General features: G+C 45.5%; 2 protein-coding genes across 2 annotated transcripts in view; one reads left to right on the forward strand and one right to left on the reverse strand.

Moving 5' to 3' along the window:
• Nucleotides 1–20,034, reverse strand: part of LOC115391637 (NACHT, LRR and PYD domains-containing protein 12-like) — a 435,710-nt gene that overhangs the window by 111,635 nt on the left and 304,041 nt on the right. The gene's annotated exons all lie outside the window — the stretch shown is intronic.
• LOC115391253 (beta-2-syntrophin-like) lies at nucleotides 207–19,073 on the forward strand. The gene is made up of 7 exons (XM_030095372.1): nucleotides 207–1,096; nucleotides 12,547–12,763; nucleotides 13,036–13,246; nucleotides 14,822–14,964; nucleotides 15,117–15,313; nucleotides 17,332–17,522; nucleotides 17,756–19,073. Exons 1-7 carry the CDS (start codon nucleotides 376–378, stop codon nucleotides 17,846–17,848), a joined length of 1,773 nt encoding a protein of 590 aa, XP_029951232.1. The 5' UTR covers nucleotides 207–375; the 3' UTR covers nucleotides 17,849–19,073.

Consider the following 20,034-nt stretch of genomic DNA (forward strand, 5'->3'; position numbering starts at 1 on the left):
TGAGGTGGTTCGTGTGAATCGTTTTATTCTGAAGGCCCGGACCGGAAGTCCTCCCCTGGTTTTACGCCGGCTTTGCTCTGGAACTCGGAGGCTTTAGCGGCTGAACTCTCCAGCGGGCGCGGAGCGGCTGGCCCGTCGCAGCCGGTTGTTCTTTTCGGTTCCCCCGCCTGTTTTTTTTTTTTTTTTCTTTTTTTCTGGAACTTCCTCCGGTTCCCCCCGCCTCTCCGCTCGTGGCCCTGGCGGGAGTGGGTGTGTCGGCGCGGGGCAGCGCTGCCTCGTAGTCGCGGCTCGTGCGCACTCTGAAAAAGAGGAAAAAGTTGAGGATGAGTTCAGAGTGAGCGCGGCCCGCCTCGGAGCCACTTCAAGCGGCCAGGGATGGCAGTCTGGACCCGAGCGGACAAGAACGGCCAGCTGGACCTGCTGCTCCGGGACCGCTGGATCCGAGTGGCCGCGGAGCTCACCCGGGAAACGCTCACTTTGACGGCCGAGTCGGAGGCGAGCGGAGCTGGGGCCAATCACTGGGACTACAGCAACTCTCCGGCGGGCCTGCGGAATGGCATGTCGAACGGAAACGACCCGGGAGCGAGTCCCGGGAGCCGCGCTCCGTCCTCCGGCCAGGACCAGCTCCACAACCAGCACCACGGGGGCCGGGGGCGCAGCGGCAGCCCGGGGCGCAACCCCGGGGCTGCCGGCCGGGGTCAGTACGACGGTCCCAACAGCCCCGGGAAGTACCCGAATAACGGCACTAACTCTGACTTTGGCAGCCCGGGCTCCAGCTACGGCAGCCCCGGGTCCAGCTTCGGGTCCAGGCAGGGCGAGTTCCCGGTCAGTCTGGACGGCTCCTCGGAGGCGGTGCGCAAAGTCCGGGTGGTCAAGCAGGAGTCCGGGGGTCTGGGGATCAGCATCAAGGGGGGGCGGGAGAACCGCATGCCCATCCTCATCTCCAAGATCTTCCCGGGGCTGGCCGCGGACCAGAGCCGCGCGCTCCGGGTGGGGGACGCCATCCTGTCGGTGAACGGGAACGACCTCCGGGAGGCGACGCACGACCTGGCGGTGCAGGCGCTGAAGAAGGCGGGCAAGGAGGTGACGCTGGAGGGTAAGTTGGTCAGCGCGAGCGCGGGGATTTGAAAAGGCCGGGATTAGACTCCCGTGGCTGGCTACACACCTCCGCACTGCCCCCCCCCCCTCCCCTGCAGCCCACCGCCCGGTGCACTGACAGCTCCCAGCGGAGGTGTCACTGCGGGGATCAGACTCGATCACTCATGTCCTCGAGCTCAATCCGAAACGCGTTTCCCCCCAAAAAACACTTCCAAACCTTTTGAGGAAATATGTTGCATGTCGGAGCTTGCAGCTGAGCAGAAATCTCAACAAGTCACAGGTGAAACGTCACTTTCGGTAAAGTGAGCTGCAGCTCCAGGCTGCTCAGACACCACACAGCTTTCACTGCACAGTTTTACTTCAAACTTTCCTGAAAAACACTTTGCATCTGGTAAAATATTCAGTTTTTTCTTCAAAGTGTGAAGAGGACGCCTCATAACTTTTCTTCTTCTTTCAATATCAAATGAAATCAAACTTTATTTATAAGGCATTTTTCATTTAAAAATCAATACACGTTAAATGATTATTTTAGCATTTACCAGCTTTGATAAACTCTTTTTGATGCTTCCTGGAGTCTTTTACAATGTTCCAACTGCAGCTTCCAGTCATGTGACAGATTCATAAAAGATTAACAAATCAGTGAAATTTTGTCAAATGTTGATGAGTTCATGTGCAAACTTGAAAGTGCGAGTAGTGACTATACAGTGAAGGCTGAGCACCTCTTCTAGTTCAAGCATGTACCTGAACGCCTGCTGTGAAACGCACAACAACCTGAAGCACTAAACTTATGACTAACATGACATAAAGTTTTAAATGAAATGCTCAGTTCAGAAAAAAACGTGAAAATGCATTTTTGGTTTAAATAAATTTCACTTGTAATTCTTTATCCCTATAATTAAACTCTTTTAGGGTAATAAAGGGTGGCTGTTTACTTCTCATAGCTGCCAGAAACAAAAAAGGGAAAAGGTTCCTAGTTTGACGGCTCTCTAATATATTTGTTTTTGGAAGCTGGAACTCTACCACTTCACAGTTTGGCATGAACGCACCATGAGCTCACACACTTGTTGATTAGGAAGTCTTTTTCTATGCCCAGTACTTTCTTTTTTTTTAAATTTCTGAAATTAGGTTTGTTTCAGACTGTCGTTAAGTTGGGTTTCATAAATGGCCTTGTGTCGAGCCACACTAGCTTTACGTAGCTCTTAGAAAGTTCCCACTTTGTCAGTGTTCAGATGTATTTTTCCCCTCTGGAATTCGTAACACTCCCACTTCCCAGTTCCACATGAACACATTACAAATTTCAGCTTCCTCTCACGATTCACAAACATACATTTGAGGTTTTTGGTGACTCTGCGTTGCCCGTCAGTGTGAATGTGAGTGTGTGTGTGTGTGTGTGTGTGTGTGTGTGTGTGTGGTTGTCTCTCTCATTGTGTTGTCCCTGCTATGGACTGGTGAACCGTCCATTGTGGACCCTACCCTCGCTCTTAAGTAGCTGGGATTGGCTCCAGCACCCCGCGACCCTTAACAGGATCAAGCGGTTTGGGAATTTCCCACCTTCCTAATGGGAAGTTTTGAGTTTGGCCACTTTCAGGTGTATTTTTCCCTTTGTAAAGCCAAACACTATTTCAGTTTTAACCATAAGTGTGCTGCAAACCGGCACATTGATAAAAGGATGAGATAGATGTCAATATTATTTCTACATCCCATTTCCTCATTAAATCATTATCGGACTAAATCTTATCACTTTTCAATTGGAAAGTTTCTGGTTTGACGATTATTCCATTATGTTTCCCATTCTCATTTTCTCATTTCCCGGCTGGTCCTGAACGCACCATGAGACTGATTCCAGTGAACACACACGCGCTCTGTGGTTTAGTAACTTTCACCACACATAACTGTGTGTAGCGTACACGCGTACACACACACACACACACACACACACACACACACACACGCTGATGAACTATGAGGAGGAGATGAAGGGTTTGAATAATCTGAGCCTCACTCAGAGCTTTTGATTAGTGTAAACAGGGATGTGACCACATTTGTGGCTCAGTCAGACGTGTGTGTGTGTGAGTGTGTGTGGATGACTGTTCACAGTAAACAGGAGCCGTCGAGCAGAAAGAAAATGTAAATACAGAGTAAATGATCAGTGTTTACCCAACAGAACAGACGGGAACCTTTTCATTTCTGTCAGGTAAACATACGATACTGTTGTTGAGTGTTTCCATAATGACACCGTTTGGCAGCGTCGTCTCTTTTAGACGACTGAAACAGCTACACTACTTTTCCTTTATTCTTCATCAGCTAATTGAAGCCAGTGAATAAACTAATAAATACACAAATCGTACAGTGCTCCCGCTCAAACTGTAATACTATTAAGATAGTGCAAATCCATTTTTTTCAAAATATCTTCAGCTTCACTATAACTTGTTCTTCTGTTTGTTCCTTTATTTTCCAGGTTTGATTTTTTCTAGAGAACTGCTTTCCGTTATTTGTATTGCAGAATAATTTCCTTATTTTACTTGTGGAGAAAAAAGTCAATGAAAAGCGATGGTGCACTTTTGCTTGGTTAAATCCTTTGATTTAAGGAGATTCATTCTTCACAACTCACAGTGCTCTTTCTCTTGGCCCTAATTTCTCTTCAACTGAACGTCTTATAAATAGGATGGGTTGATTCTTCATTTCCTCTCATATTTGAATATCCGTATATTGAATTTGCAGTTCAGATACGTCTCTGGAATCTAATATGAGCCTTTCTAGTAAAGGTTGGGTGATATTCTTATTGTGTAGCAAATCATAATGCGATAGCTTCATATGTATAGTAATATTTGGCTCATCATGTAATAAAATGGTTTTGAGCATAATGAAATAATTAAATATACATTTTCCTTTATTTTCCAGACTATAGGTTGTAACTTTTGTAGTAGTTTGGCAGATCATCTGTCTTGTTTGTGAAAATATAAAGGTATATGCTATCTGGAACTCTTTAAGCTTTACATATTGGTCTATTTGTTTGACCACAAAATAGCCAATAGCGAGCTAGCAAGTTAGTGACAGAACAAACACAGACTCCACATTATCTGTTAGCACTCAGCAGGTTTCCTCTGTTGGATTTCCACCTGGTCCAGTTCCAGTCCGATTGCTCCGTATACATGCAGGAGAAGATCCGCTTTTAATCACATGATCTGTGGAAACTTGTTTCAGCCCAGCTAACATGTTTATATGTACTTTAAAAGTCCAGGTTTAGTCAGACTAACGCGGTATTTCATTTATTTTGATTTACGTAATTCTGTCAAGTGTATGTGCACAATTTTTTAGTATAAATGTCAATAAATTTGTAAATCTTTCATTTAAGAATTAAATAATAGAAAAAAATAGTATTACGATTGACAGGATTAAAATCAAAGCAAAAAAAAAACTGAAATAAGATGTGAACGACTGTGTTTGGTTTCACTCCGCTCAGAGCTGTGACGCAGAAACGCTTCAATCCGTCGGAAAGTGGAAAAAGCGGCGTCAGGTCCGCCATCGCGGCCTCGGGCTTTGGAAACACGAGGTCAGGAGCAGCTAATCGAGACGTTTAATGGCTCCTAACGAACGCCGACTGAATACTGACGAGCACAAACTCACCAAGCCATCAATGTGGAACACCGAAAGTCAAAGTTAATGCTTCCTGAAATCAACCGGGTTTAAAGTGACCTTTAAAGTCGATCGCTGTGCCGATTATTCACCAACCCGAAGCTCCGAAATGTCCTGAAGCAAACTGTTAGACAAAAAGGGTTTATCACAATGTGTTTCTGTTCACACTGTATTGTTAAAATATCGCAAAACAATATAAAACACGAATACTAAAGTGAATTTTTACCTTAGAATTGGTCATTATTTGATTTTATTCAGCTAATTTTGCTGATGTGGTTGACATTCGACATGGAGTTGGTTTTTGTTCTGTGGCTAACTTGCTAGCTCGCCATTGATTATTTTGGGGTCCGAGAACTGGAGCGATACAAGCTGGAGGAGTTCACCCGAGGCAGGCTGCAGGAATGTATCGGCCGCCCGTCACTGTTTGCCCGTCGTTTGTGGGTCTGTCACCGCGCCGAGAACGCAGACGGAGGTCATTTTCCTCGAAGTCTGAGCTTCGGGACCGCCGCTACATGAAGCTGACAACCCCTCCGTCCGCCCTCCGTCCCCCCCCCCACCCTCAGATCCCCTCACAATTAGCAGAGGAGCCCCACATTCCTGACCTCCTCGTATCCAGGTCAAAGGTCAGCAGATGATCCGGTCGGAGCTCATTTTCTAGACGCTTTTCATGATTAATCCGAGCGCGTAAAACGACAAACTCGAAGAAAATTCAGCTTCAGGATGAAGATAAACTGTTTTATTGGAGAGCTGGGATTGTTGTTCTTAAAGCTGCCATGAGGAGCTTTTTGAATTTAATAGTCAGGATGCACTTCTGAATTATTTCACTCATAATTTGCTCTCTGTTATTTGGATTCCCGATCATTGTTTTATCTTTTTTTGTTTATTTTCTTCATCTTTTTAGATGTTTTGAATCCCTGTTGCTGTGGTTTTCAGTTATTGTGGTATTGAATCTTTTTGTAGCTTTTGTTTGTCTTTTTGTGTCTTTTTGTCAGTATTTTGTGACTGTTCTTGTTTTTTTTAATATTCTTTTGTCTTTTTGTAAGTGTTCTGTCATTCTGTGGTCGCCTTTGATGCTCTTGGATCTTTTTAGAGAGGTTTCATGTCTTTGTAGGTTCTTTCTATTTCTTATTTTTAACCTTTGTTGTAGCAGTTTTGTGTGTTATGTGTTCAGTTGTTCTGTTATATTGTAATCGTTTTTCTCTCGGTTTCCCTCAATCTCTTTCATTTTTAGTGTTCGGAGTTTAGTTTTTGTTGATGTTTATTGTCTCTTTGTGCCGTTTCAGTTTCTATCTTTTTGATTTTCAGTTGTATTTTTTTTTAGAAGTACCTACTTTGTTAATTATTTGAAAAACCACAAAAAGTACTGACACCATTCTGTGTTTGTGGTTAAACATACAATATTTTGTCTAACCAACAGTACAAATCCACAAAAGTTGTATAATTTTGGTAATTTAAGACCAAAAAACCCACCAAAATGTAATTTTTAAGAATCTCATGTATGTGTTACACATGCATGGATTTCTCTTTTTTTATATCTTCAAAAAAGCTTTGAACTCTGAAATCTTTTTCCTTCTGATTGTAGATAACAGCTGAAATCAGCTCAGTGGAACCTCTTGATATATTCTTCACCATTAACCAGTAACTTCGTCTGTATTTAAGAGAAAAATGATTCATATTCAGGGTTTATTTCGGGACTTTTCAGCACTTACAGCACAGTTTATTCCACTGCTCTTCCTGTTTGCGTGTGATTTTCCATCATTCTGTTCTCACCAGGTCTTATCTGCTCTCTCAGGTTGTTGGAGTCTCTTCTTTTTCTTTCCCCGGCTGGCCTGCAGCTGAACGCTCGCTGCTCCTCTTGGCAGCCCGAAGCTGCTGCAGCTGCAGCAGCAGACATCCATGAATGGGATTATTTCTGTCCGTAATCTGCTTTATCCTTTTGTAGAAAGTTGACACACATTCAGATACACTGTCGGGCCGCGCGGCCGGTGCAGCGACCTTTAGAAAACCAGCTTATGTAATTTCATAAATGTGTTTGCACTTCGGCGGCGCGATTTCCCGCAGGAGGCCGAGCGGAGGTGTGAGGCTGAGGGATCAGCGTGCGCACGATCCGAGCTCGTCGGAAACTCTGCGGAGTGGAGGAGTTCAGAGCCGAAACTGAGAGGACATCAGATTCCGACTTGAAATAATCACTTGTTTATTTCACTGATCGACGCTACAAAGGGTTTATTTTTGTAGCATTTTTGGTTATAAAACAAACAGACATGAACACACACACACACACACACACACACATCTGTGCAGACATGAGCACTCACACATGCACAGAAACTCGCAGAAACGCAGACATTCGCATGAACACACACATAACAGGTTTTAAACTTTGGTTATAAATCAAAGTTATTCAATAGTTTCTATGCACACATTCACTGAAGGCATAATCATGAACACACACACATAAGAATAAACCCACAGCCATCAGGATACGTGCACTTACACATGCACGCGCAGAGCCTTTTTTTTTAAACTTTTGGTTTGAAGTTACACACACACACACACACAAACGGGTCTGCATCCTTACACAATGTTCTCATTATGTTTCTGGCAGAAAGACTTGAGAGAAGATGGGCTCGGAGGAGAAAAGAAGCAGATTAGAAAGTAAAAGCTGAGGTGAGAGGAGTGGGAAGAGAGGACAGAGGATGAGGAAGATGAAGGAGGAAGAGGAGGTGGGCAGAAAACGCTGAAGGAGAGAGAGGAATGAGAGAAGCGAGAGCCGGGCCAAACCACAGGGGAATTTCTGGACAGTTTGGGGGGGGGAAATCCAGAGTCCGGGGTCTGACTGAGGCCCTCTCTGCTCTGTAAGCTATTATTTCATACCAGCACATGATTACTTCTGTACATGTGGGGAGGGAGAAGTTTTACAGGCGGCTTCGCGCCACAGCCGTCGCCGCAAACAAATATGTGTGGAGTCAGTCTCTCCTCCACACGCTCTCCATTCTCGGTCCGCAGAGGAGCCGGCCTCGCGGGACGTCGGCGGGCATCTCCAGGGGACTCTGCCTCCGTTAATGTAGAAACGCGCGGAGCGCCGGGTCCTCTGTGGACAGGCCTAATTAGAGGCAGAAGTGGGGCTGAGTGACGGACTCCACGGCGCTAATGAGTTCATCCACAGCAGAGACAGACAGTGGAAGCTGCCGGCAACCCGGACCAGCAGCACCGCTTTTCATCCGAGGCGCTCACCGTGCACGGCGAAGAGTTATTAGCCCTGGCAGGAGAAACGGGGGAAATTGGGAACATTAAAAAAAAAAGAAAGAAAGGAAACTTTTGGAGAAGCTAACCCATAAATTAACCTTTCAAGCCGGAATGGCCTCCTCCGAGTTGTCTGTGACATTTATGTCCGTCTGGACTCATCTCATATGTACTGAGGGGTGTGATAAAAGGTGTTACGTGTGTGTTTTTGGTTAGAAGAGAGCTTGTTCTCCTGTGTTTGGAGAATGCTCTTCAATGGAAAACAGGCAGATTCCTCTCTGAGTCTGCTGTAACAGTCGAGCCGACTGGCTTCGTGTCAACAGACGAAATTAAAGACATGCGGGGAAACTTTTATCCAGATCTGTGCCACACTGTCCCAACGACTGCATCAGTCCCTAAGTGGAGTCACAGCAACCTGAAGTTTTTACCAACCACAATCTAATCAGCTCGTCTTCGAACCGAAACGACTGTTGGAGCCGAACTTAAAGAGATTTATTGAAGAGAGACGTCATGTCGGACTTTTCTCGGCCAGATTGAATGAGGGACTCCTTGTGTAATTAGTAAAACATCGCTGAACATTTTTCTTAAATTTGAAGAGATTAGCTCGTGTTCTCTCATTTTCACTGTGGTAATGAAAATGAGAGCGAGGACCGGAAAACATCCGGCCTCCAGTGATCCGGAGAGCAGAACTTCAGTTGGTTTTGATTTGGATTTTTTCCTGAGACTTTGTGGAAGAAATCTCGGTCTTTACTTGGTTCTGGTTGAAACTCTGTGGTGTTGATTCAGCAACAGATTTTTCTCGCGTGAAGCTTTTTCTTCTGAATTGAACCTTGCTAAGCTGGAACTTTTCGGTCCTATAAGTGGAATAGGAACTTACTCTTGCCCTGAGTTCTCACCTAGGAAATTTGCTACTCGTTGGCCTGAACTCGGAACTCGCCAGTCGTTACTTGGAACCCCGCGGTCGTCTCCCTGGACTTACCTTGGAACTGAACGGCGATCGTCTGGGACATTAATCTAAACTTTGTCGGGCTTTGGCTTTGACACTGTTGCCGTTGACTCTTGATTTATTATTCCTTAGATGTAATTGTTCCTGGTCGTCCCAAATCCTTTCAAACATTTCAGTGTTTATTTTCCTCTTGACTGAAGAAACAGATCAGAGTTTCGTCGTCGTTACCAGGAACACGATCAGAAACCTGCTGATCTTGATGTGGAGTCTGTTGGTCCTGACCTGTCGGTCTGATGTTTGTGCTCTTGGCTGTCACTGTGTGTCGATAAACAGACAGGGTTGCTATTCTTTCATTTATATATCAAATAGATATAAATCAAATAGTTATCTGCTGTGGTAATGCGGTCACACATGCTGCTTTGCTGAGGTTTTAACGTTGTGGATGATCTGCAGCCCTCAGCCGTTCTGTAAACCACAGTTGCTACGTGGTAGAAACAAGGCGGCGCGTCGGGCTGACTGTCGGCTTTGAACCGATGACGGATCTGATTTCTGCTCCGGCTCTGTCACTCAGGCCGAAGGAAACAAAGAAAACACAGTGAACAGAAGCAGATGTACAGCCGTCCACGGAGCCAACGAGTTACACAACCAAACGTTCACAAGCTTCACTGCAGCGAGACAAGAACTTAATTATACACAGCGGAGACGGAGAACGGGACTTCTGCTCCACTCTTCCCTCTCAGTCTAAGCTCAGCTTTTAATTTCACTTTTACCAGTAATTATCACATTGTAGTTTACTTGTATTTTAAGTCAGGTTAACTTTTGTGTAGTCAAGATGAATTGAGACAAATCAACTCACTTTTATATTTATATAGGATTTCTTTTTAAAGGCTGACGGTAATTTAAATTTTATTTCATATAAGCAAACAAGAGAAAGTGCTCTGGCTCTGTCCCATGTAGTTCTCGTGTGTGGTTTCATTACAAAAACAACCAACAGCACCTGCTCAGGCCCGTCATTCAAACTACTGTTTTCAGCGTTTGTTCCTTTGCCGTTAAAAGTTGCGTTTTTTTTGATAACGTTGCCACATAAACACAAAGCTTTTGTGATAGGAAAATGGAAAAACGATGCGTTTTTACTTGAAAGGTCTGTTTCACTTGAAACAGGAACCAAATAGGAAAATGAAACTCTTACATTTGTGTAATACATTTTTATGATGAAACCAGTGAAAGGTCAATTGAAATGGTTGAAAAAAAAATAAAATTCAATGAAAATTATAAGACATATTTCATATCTTAGGCATGCTTGTAAAATTAAAAAATAATACAATAAACAAAAAAAAATGCAAGATTAAAAAAATGTCAAAATAAAAAATATGATGACCAGGAAAAAAAAAAATGATGAAATCAAATTTATTGGGTGAAGATTTATACAAATAAAAATGAAACCAACGATATAGTTAGTTTATGTGCGCGCGCCTTTCATCCAGATATGAGATTTAGTTCGTCTTACTGTTGATTTTCTGTAACCAAAACTCCTTTAATTTAATCCCTAGTTTGCTGCAGATTTTCGGTTCTTGCCGAGTTCCTCAGGGTTGGAAACAGCTTTCTGTTCAGCTGAGGTCATGCAGGCCGCTCAGTTTTCTGTGCTCCAAAAGAAAATCATTTGTTATTACGTGGAGGCCAGATAACCACAGAGCTGTGATACCGGCTGCGTCGCCGGTCGACTATGTGAAGATGTAAACACGCAGAACCGCAGAGAGGCCCGGCTGTGGCGAGGGAAACTATCTGAGCCCGGCATCTCTGCAGCCCATCAGATTATTAGTGTGAGAGCTGCAGCGGAGACTGGAGACGTCCTCCTTCCTGTGACCCTCACACGTAAACATGGGCAGCCAGGAATGCTCTCACACTCGCCTGCTTACTCCAAACCACTTAGGTCTGCAGTAATGGGCCCGGACCTCGTTGGTGTGGGCGGCGCGGCTTGGATGGCCGGCTCTGGCTGCACGGCACGCATCGCTCCCCGACCCGCCCTCTGCTCTCAGCCTGATGTACAGTGATGCACAGCAGGGATTCATCATTAATACCAGATTACACTGAGTCACACATGCAGTAATGTACCACATGTGAAGCGTTGCATCATTCAGGCAGCTATATTTCATGCGCACAGCGATGTGTTAAACAGACGTGTGTGTGTCAAACTGAGTCAAACGTGCAGTCATTTATCACACTGACTCACACATACAGTAAGGAACCAGTTATGAAGTTTTGCATCATATGTACGGTTATGCATCAAACCTAAGTGTTGACCGACCTTCCTTTACTTTCAAATCGTGTTTTGTTCCCCGGTGCTGCGTTTGGTCAAGTTTTGAAGCCATGTTGCAGAAGTAAAGGCTAAAAACCATCCACATCGACAGTAAAAGTTCTAAGAACTGCCTTTCCTTGACCTCTGTAAAAAAAAAAGTTAGCAGCTTGAATAGATGCTTGCTATTGTTTATGTGTAGCAGCTGAGTCAATATTACACATCACGTCTCTGGTCAGAAAGCACTGCTGCAGACGTTCTCGTAGTCCGGAGTCTCTCCCCTGCATGCATGCCTCCACAAAGCAAATATCTCCGTCTCCATTCAAGAATGACTTCACCTCCTGAGAGACGGCTCTCAGGTTTCATCTGGAGCAGACCGGCTCATTGTCCAGCACGCCCACAATCCCAGACACCCTCTCCCATTTCTCGTTCCCCACGACGACGGCGTGCACGGGAGGAAATCCAGAGATCAGAGGTGCACACATGAGGAGAACAGAGGGGAGAGCGTGGGCGTGAGGGAAGGAGGTGGACGGTGACTCCAGGGCTTCAGAGTCACGGCTGTTTCCACACAGGCCCATTTTACAGCTGTGCGCTCAGACGTGCACTGGAGAGAGCAGGCCCGGTTCCAGCTCCGGGTTATCATCCATCATGTGATCTGTGAGTCCGTCCGGCGTTTAAACTTCAGGTTGGACGAACTCTGGATTTAAAACTAGAGCTGGCTGTTGAAAAAGTCCAGCACAATTTTGAAAACACTTCTAAATCAAAGATAGTGTTTAGAAAGTCTTTTTTGAGCCCTTTGTAACAGTGGTTCCAAATGGGAGGGGGGGGGGGGGTGGTGACTTGGGGAGCCCTGGAGGCGTCCAGAGAGGCCCTGAGGTTTTCCAGGGGTTTCTCTGCTGGGAAGTCGTTAAAATGAAATTTTCATGTCAGTTCAAAAACACTCTCCAGAATCCACAGCAGACCTTTTCAAACATGTTTTTATTTTGAGGGCCTGCTTCTATAGCTGGTGTGATGGGTGTGTCCATCAGTGATGTTTTAACAGACCACAAATCAGAGAGGGGTGAGATGGGGGGGGGGGGGGCATGGCTTTCTTTCTTTTTGAAGGTAATCAAGGCGGTCTACAAGGAAAAAAAAAACATTTTGGGAAAAACCAGGTTAAGAAAATAAGTAAATCATTTCCACATGGAGACGCACCTCATTTCAAATACACTGGTCTCTCCTCTTCATACCTGTAGAACAGCTGCGAACATTTAAATACCTCCGTTTGTTTCCATCACACTGAAAGTTACAGTTCAAATCAGTCCAGCGTCCCCGTGTGTCTCCTCCACAGTGAAGTACATCCGCGAGGTGTCGCCGCTCTTCAAGAAGCCGTCGCTGGTGGCCGACCTGCCGTGGGAGGGCGTCCGGCCGCAGTCGCCCGGCTACAGCAGCAGCGAGGACTCGGGCTCGCCCAAACATGGCAGCTCCTCGTCCAAAGACCGCAAAGTCATCAGCCTGAAGATGTGCTTCATCAGCAGGAACCTCACCATGCCCGACCTGGAGAACAGGTGTGTGTGTGTGTGTCTGTGTGTGTGTGTGTGTGTGAGTGTGTGTGTGTGTGTGTGTATTAATAGAAAGATGTCAAACAGGTTCTTCTTCAGTCAGAACATCAAACGGTTTCCACATTGTTCGAATCGGTAAAAGTCTCAATGTGTGTTTATGATCTCTTCAAACTGACAGTGGCTTGTCAACAGTGTTTCTTCAGTCTGACGTTTCCATGACGACTCACACACTCTGCTGTCAGTGAGTGAACGAGGCTGGTGTTGATGTTTCCTCACAGACTGCTGGAGCTCCACTCCCCGGACGGTCAGCACACCGTGGTCCTGCGCTGTAAAGACGGGCCCACCGCCAACTCCTGGTTCACCGCCGTGCACACCAACATCGCCGCCCTGCTGCCGCAGACGCTCGCTCACGTCAACGCCTACCTGGGCGCCTCCTCCTCCGCCTCCACACACCCCCACCTTAAACACATCGGCTGGCTCGCTGAACAGGTGCGTCACGTAGAACACTACGCACATGTTGGTATTGTTAAGAAGAAGTCGAGTTACTTCTCTAGTCACTGCAAAAAGTGGATCCTTACCTGGTAAAGCAACTGTTTAGTTAATGGTTACATTAGTGGGAGGAAGATGCTGTATAATCTGATTACAGTTACTAGGTACTCTTTTAAAATGTAAGTTGTAATGCTCTGTGGGTCAGGGGGGCTAACCTTTCATCAGGCATGCTAATGCTAATCACAGCTACTCTGGGTGCAGGCTAATGCTACTGGTTGACAGTCTTCATGCTGCTGTCAGGAGGACTGACTCACCCTGTACAAACTTTATAATCAGCCGTTAGAGTTGCTGTTTACTGGTGGTTTGGGGTTGCAGGACCCTTTCTGTTTAGTTTCCGTCAGAGGGGAATACCATCACACAGCCTTTTTCGGTTTCCTTTTTGTTCCTTTCATATCAGTGCGCGCACGCCCACTTCCAACATACAGACAGGCACTTCTGCTCTGACCTAATACCTGCAGCGGCACACAGGAAGTGCGGGTTTTCATGAGTCAGCCTCGGCCCCGAAGTTAAACACGGCCTCCGAAACCAGGACGAGTCTCAGTTCTCCCTCACAGAAATAAAAACCCGCTGCTCGGATTATTCTCGTTTCCAGAGTTCACTCCAGGTCGCTCTGAACGTATGGACGCACGGCTCCGGCTGACTCCGCCGTGCTCCGGCAGGAAACACAGATAAAAAGTTTCCGTTGTGTGACTTCCTGCCGAGCCCACCGGCTTCTCACCGCCGGCCGGGTTCAACGTTGGCAAAAGCACGATGCTCTATTTTTAACACAGGTCAGACAGTCTGAACGAGCTGAACACTGTCAAACTGCATCAGTGAGCCCGTTTCCATGCAGGGCTGTCGGCTTTTTAACTCTCTCGAGCGGACTGGCAGCTTTTTAGGCCAAGACATTTCATTAGCAGCTACTCTTGCACCAAACTCATGTTCACGGTTGCTGCAACCTGTTATCTTTTACACGACATTTTCAAATGAAGATGCAACTTTTTAAAAATGCTTCGTCTCCGTGTAAATGAATGAAAATGCAAGTTTTGCGATACGCTATGACTGCACAGGTGCACAGCCCTGGTAAACAGTCAAGAGCAATGTTTACCTCCAGAGTGTCACGACTCCCGGTCCATATTCTTCTGGAACTTGGTAGTTTTGGAGCTGAATTGCAATCCAAATACTCATCTGTCCATACGAATGTCCGAGAACTCCTATTGTTCTCTGCAGCATGTGTGTGTGGTTTCATTGCCAAAAAAGAAAACCCAACATCACCCACTAGTGGTTCAACATGCTAAATACATGATTGGAAAAGGCTTTCAGAATGTTTCTGTGTAAATGCTAAACTTTATACTAAATGTAAACATCAAAAACGATGCCTTCTGTCCTGACAGCAACATAACAGATATCTGCAGTAACTGATTGTTATGTTTAAATAATGGTGACATTCCCTTTCTGTGTTGGAATGTACACAATATGAAGAAGAGGCTGTTGTTGTTTTTTTTTAACCCCGACCTTCCTGACGCTCTGCTGCAGGTGCAGCTGGAAGGCGGACGGCAGCAGTACCGGCCGGTGGTGATGGCGCTGACGGAGAAAGACATCCTGCTGTTTGAGTCGGTGCCGTGGAGCCGGGAGTCCTGGTCCATGCCGCTGCTCACACACCCTCTGCTCGCCACCAGGTACAGCTGCACCCATTCACCCATTCATAGTCTGTGGACTACTAATGAAATATCCACATTTCGTTGTCCTCACTGTCGTCTGTATCGACCCGTCTGTGTTCGTCCTGTCGCCTCTTTTGATTGGAATCATCGGTCTGTGTGCACTTCTGCAGGCTGGTCCACTCGGGCAGTGCCCGGGGTTCTCCGGCTCAGGGCTCGGACCTGGTGTTCGCCACGCGGACCGGCACGGGCCGAGGCATCGAGTCCCACATCTTCCGGGTGGAGACCCACTGGGACCTGTCCTCGTGGACGCGAGCTCTCGTGCAGGGAGCGCACGCCGCCGCCGAGCTCATCAAGGAGGTCTCCATCGGTGAGTGTGAGCTCAGGAGGCGTCTTCTGTGTTTTCTCTTGGAAAGAGAGCAGAGCGTTGAACACACGTCTGTGTGAGCAGGAATCCTTCAACATATGATGCTGCTACTTTTAACCGAGGTAAACACATAAAAAAGTTTCATTTTGTTATACAAATAAGTCGAAAAATTCCAGAAAGACCACTGGTTTATGTGTGTGTACGTGCTCGCTGCTGCAGACCTTTAACCAGAGGAAGTGGGTTTGGACATCATCACACTTATGAGCAGTGTTTATGTAAAGAACTGAAAACCAGAACTTGATTCCAGTTGTTGGTGATTTATGAAAAGGGGTCAGTGGTATTACTTGGTAATATAACTCACTGAATGTGTTTGGACAGTTTCTTACAAGGTTTTGAAGGTGTTTCACTATTTTTCCCTCCTTGAATCTCAAAGGTAGAGATGAGATACAGAGTTAAGTTACTCAAAAAGAGTCATTCATTACAGTTTATTTCAAAAGTAATGCAGTAGTTCCATCTGATATCCTGCCTCATGGCCTCCTGCCATATTATTATATGACAGGGAAGTAAGTAATGAACTTACTTCAGTTCTTTGGAGGAAGATGCTCTATAATCCGGATGTAATATAACTTAAGTTGTTAGCCTAAAACTGTTGCTATGCAGCGGTTTCAGCATGCAACAAAATTAGCGCCTTTACAGAAAGATTTGCATTAAGTTGTTACTGGTGTTGCGTCTGTTTTGTTCAACGTTGGCTGCTGCAGTCGAGACTGAGACTTCCTCACGGTGGTTTTTTGGTTTTTCCTGCACACGACTGGAGTACAGATCAGCATGAGTGTGACTGTGGGGGGAAGCAGAAGTGGGAGCCAGCAGAGGGCAAGGTTTCCACTCACTGCGGAACAATAGCTGGCTGCAGAACCTCTGACACACACACACACACACACACACACACACACACACACACACACACACACACACCTCTGGAGTTACAGTAATGCACATGGAAGTGCTTTCGGATCAAATGACCTCACAGAGGAGCAGCAGGCCGGCCCAGTTGATTTTTTTTTTTTTTTTCTTTCAAGCACATGTACTCTTGTCTTGGTGCTGCAGCTCTACACTCTTGATGTTGAAGTACTTCTGTTACACCACTGGTTCCCCAACGAGGGGTCCAGGGCCCCCCCTGAAGGGACAGCAGAGATCAAAAGGGGGCCGAGGCTTTGTCTGCTCTGAGGTTATTATAAACAGATTTGCACATGTCAACAAAAACCAGGCTGAGAGTCCGGCTGGAACCTACAGCAGACCTGGGAACTGTTGATGAGAGAAGGCATGGAGGCCAGTCGTTTTGCCCGAAGACTCGGAGTTCAGCTCTGACTGATCAACACTCAGTTCCTGGTCTTGGACTTGTTTTGGACCTGGTCTATAACCAGCCTCACTCTGTTTTTACAGTCAGTCCAAACTAATAGAAAAGTTGCTTGGTTCGGCTTGGTTTTCACTGTTCATGTTTTGGCTCTGGAACAGGTTTAGACTAGCCTAACATTTGCTTCAGATCTTATTTTTGGAGTTCGTTTTGGACTGTTTCTTCCCTTTCAGACCATTTTGTTTCGACTTGTAACAGTCAAGTATTTTTAAGACCAATTTAAGGGTTTCAGACAAGACCAGTTTTAATCTAACCTGTTCGTTTATCGTGTTAAAATCCTTCAAGTATCATTCTGGACATAATAGTTTTCTTGGTTTTAGACATTTTTCAAATTATACCAGTTGAATTTCATCTCGAGTCGGCCGGACTGCGTGGTTCGTTGGCGGACCCGATTGGAGCCTGTTGCAGCCCTGTTTTGTCCCATGGGCCTTATGTTTAGCTGTTTTTGGGGTTGGTTTTAAACTGTTTTTATGACAGTTTTGTCTGGTTTGTGTTGAGTGTTTTTCTTGTGGCTGGTCTGGAAGTCATTTGTCTCCAGTCACCATAAACAAAGTGATTTTGTGACGATCCGGCAGATTAAAGGCAGATTTCTGCCTCCCGTCTCTTCCAGGCTGCACGTTGAACCGACAGGACGTCCGGCTGACGCTGCACTACGAGAAAGGCTTCACTGTGACCAGGGAGCCGGTCGACACCGCGGGGGGCGCCATACTCTTCAGATACCCCTACGAGAAACTCAAAATGTCTGGCGACGATGGGATACGCAACCTGTACCTTGATTTTGGCGGTCCGGAGGGGGAAATGGTGAGCTCCACTGTAAGATGAATGAAAACTATTCAAATCTGTGGGTTTCATTTGTCGGAGAACTCAGTTTAAAAGTTACTTCTCGTTAAGAACTTTGATCAATACAGAGCTTGGAGGCTGGAGGATAGAAGGCTAATTTATTGGCTAGTCAAGGGCTGCGTGGATACAAAAATAGGAAGTTAATTGTGTTTTTATCTCAGTAGAAATGACCTGTGCTTCCTTCCTCCCTCCAGGTGTTTGACCTCCACTCGGGTCCGAAGCCGGTGGTCTTCGTCCTTCACTCCTTCCTGTCAGCCAAGCTCACCAGGATGGGCCTCCTGACGTGAATCGGCTGTAGTGGCGCCGACCAGAGGATGTTTTTCTTTTTTGTAATTATTATTTTAGCTTGTTTTTTTTTTTTTTGTTTCCATTCCCGGCTGAAGCTAGGCCTGAGGTAGTGCTGCGGGGGATCTTTGAACCCAGGAGATTGTCTCAGAAACTGTGCCTTCTCCTCCAGCTTCTCCTGCAGGTCCAAAGGAAGTGAGGGGCAAAAAGTCGCTGTTAACAATCTCGTAACATTCCACGTGATCATGTTTTTTAATGTTGGTGCGTTCATGACCAACTGGGAAATTCGAAAGCTCCCACTTTTTAGTGGGGGGAAAAAGAAAACACATCTGGGCAGTCAAACTCTCACAAAACTGACGTTTTCTGAGTTTGAGGCTGTATTTTACCCACTGGGAAGTTTCACAAAACATTCAACTCAAACTCTGAGCTTCCCACTAGGGAAGTGGGAATTTCCCAAATGGAAAGTGAGGATTTCTGCGTTAAACACGCAGGTTACATCCTCTCAGAGGTTGAACCTTTCCCTATCAGAAGTGGTCGTAAAAAGGAATCTGTAACATTCTCCTCACAGGCAGAGTGGGAAGTTCCCACGTGGGTTTTACCCATTTGGGAGTCTGACGTATGTATCTGAAACTTCATCAATCTGAAACAATGACAACAAACACCTGTCAACCTGAGCTGAAAAACTAGGAATTTCCATTTATTGAAGTTCAGGTTGTTTTCACCTCAGTTTTCTTTTTCTGTTTTTTTTTTTTTTTCTTTTCATCAAGTTTTATTCTCAAAATTCAGAAGTATGAAGTGCTGCGAGGAATACCTCCGATCCATCCTTCCTCATTTATTCCTGGAACTCACCCAGGAACCGGTATCTCCTGAAGATAGACTGTCATAAACAAATCATATTGAAAGTAAAGTTTAAATAACCGTATTTGATTAACCTAGCCCGTAGTCGGCTAGCTGCAGAGCTAACAGCAGTATTTACGTATGTCTGGAAGGTGATCAATAATAGCGACTCCTTCATGTGTTATCTCATAATTTTTACAGTTTATTTAGAAAGATAATTCAGGAAATACATAAATATTTTGTATGTTAATACACACGGATAAAGTGTTGACTGCATTGTAAGTCCTTAATGGGAAATGGGACTTTCCCAGCTGGTAACTTTCCGATTTCCCAGGTGAATGAACGCGCCACTCCTTTACATTTGTGCGATATGATGTTATATATATATATATGAATATAAAAAGATGCAGTGTTGTTTGTATGAGACTGCAGCAGCCGTGCAGTCTGAGAAAAGTGTTTATTTTTTGTCTTCTTGTTAGTCGTTTTGCGCTCAGACTGGGAAACGCTCCGTTTTTACTCTGCCTATCATTCCGTAACAGCCTTCCAATCGACTCTGGGCTCTTTCCGCGGCAGTTTGTCGGCGTCCGTGTGGGGAGCCGGACGCAGTTTTTAGTGGCGATGCAGTCCTACCTGAGCACAGACTGAAGATGTTCTGGATGCTACTCGCTACTGTTGGCTTGGTAGTTTAGTGTGCCTGCACGTTACCCAAACACAAAACCCACTGTTGTAATCAGGATCGCCAACTGTGCCTTGTTTCATGTAGTCAGAGACACTCTTTCTAAATGTTACCCATGTTTTTTTATTTCACACAATGGGAGAATTCCATGCTTCGGACATGCACAAGCAACAGTATTACTCCTCGAGCGTTAAATCCTGTTACCATGTTAACTGTTGATCTCCACATGGCGTCGCTCCACAAACATGAGCTCTGGGTGTGTTTACACGGCAGTGATTTCAAGTGAATCACACAAAACTGTTGTTGCGCTTTGGGAGTCTGTTTACACGACAATGGAGCTCGGAGCCACTGAAAACACTCCGACTGAAATCAGTACAGCTTTCAGAAATTGCTCGTAACCCGTGACGTTGTCCTGCTCACGCTCGGTAGATAGAAAATAACAGTGTTTTCCTCCAGAGTGTCATGACTCCCAGTCGTTTCAGAGTTGACGGTCACAGTAATAACCATCCAGCTTGGTGGTCTGTCCATACGAATGTCCGTGTGGTTTTATTCTAGCACCATGAACCATAACAGCACTACCAACAGCAGCCACTAGTGGGCCTACATGAAAACTACATCGGTTTCAGCGTCGCTTCCATTTCCATGTGAAACTTCGTCATGTGAACAGGAAATTTT

Source organism: Salarias fasciatus, chromosome 7 (assembly GCF_902148845.1).
Source record: "Salarias fasciatus chromosome 7, fSalaFa1.1, whole genome shotgun sequence".
Taxonomy (NCBI): Eukaryota; Metazoa; Chordata; class Actinopteri; order Blenniiformes; family Blenniidae; genus Salarias; species Salarias fasciatus.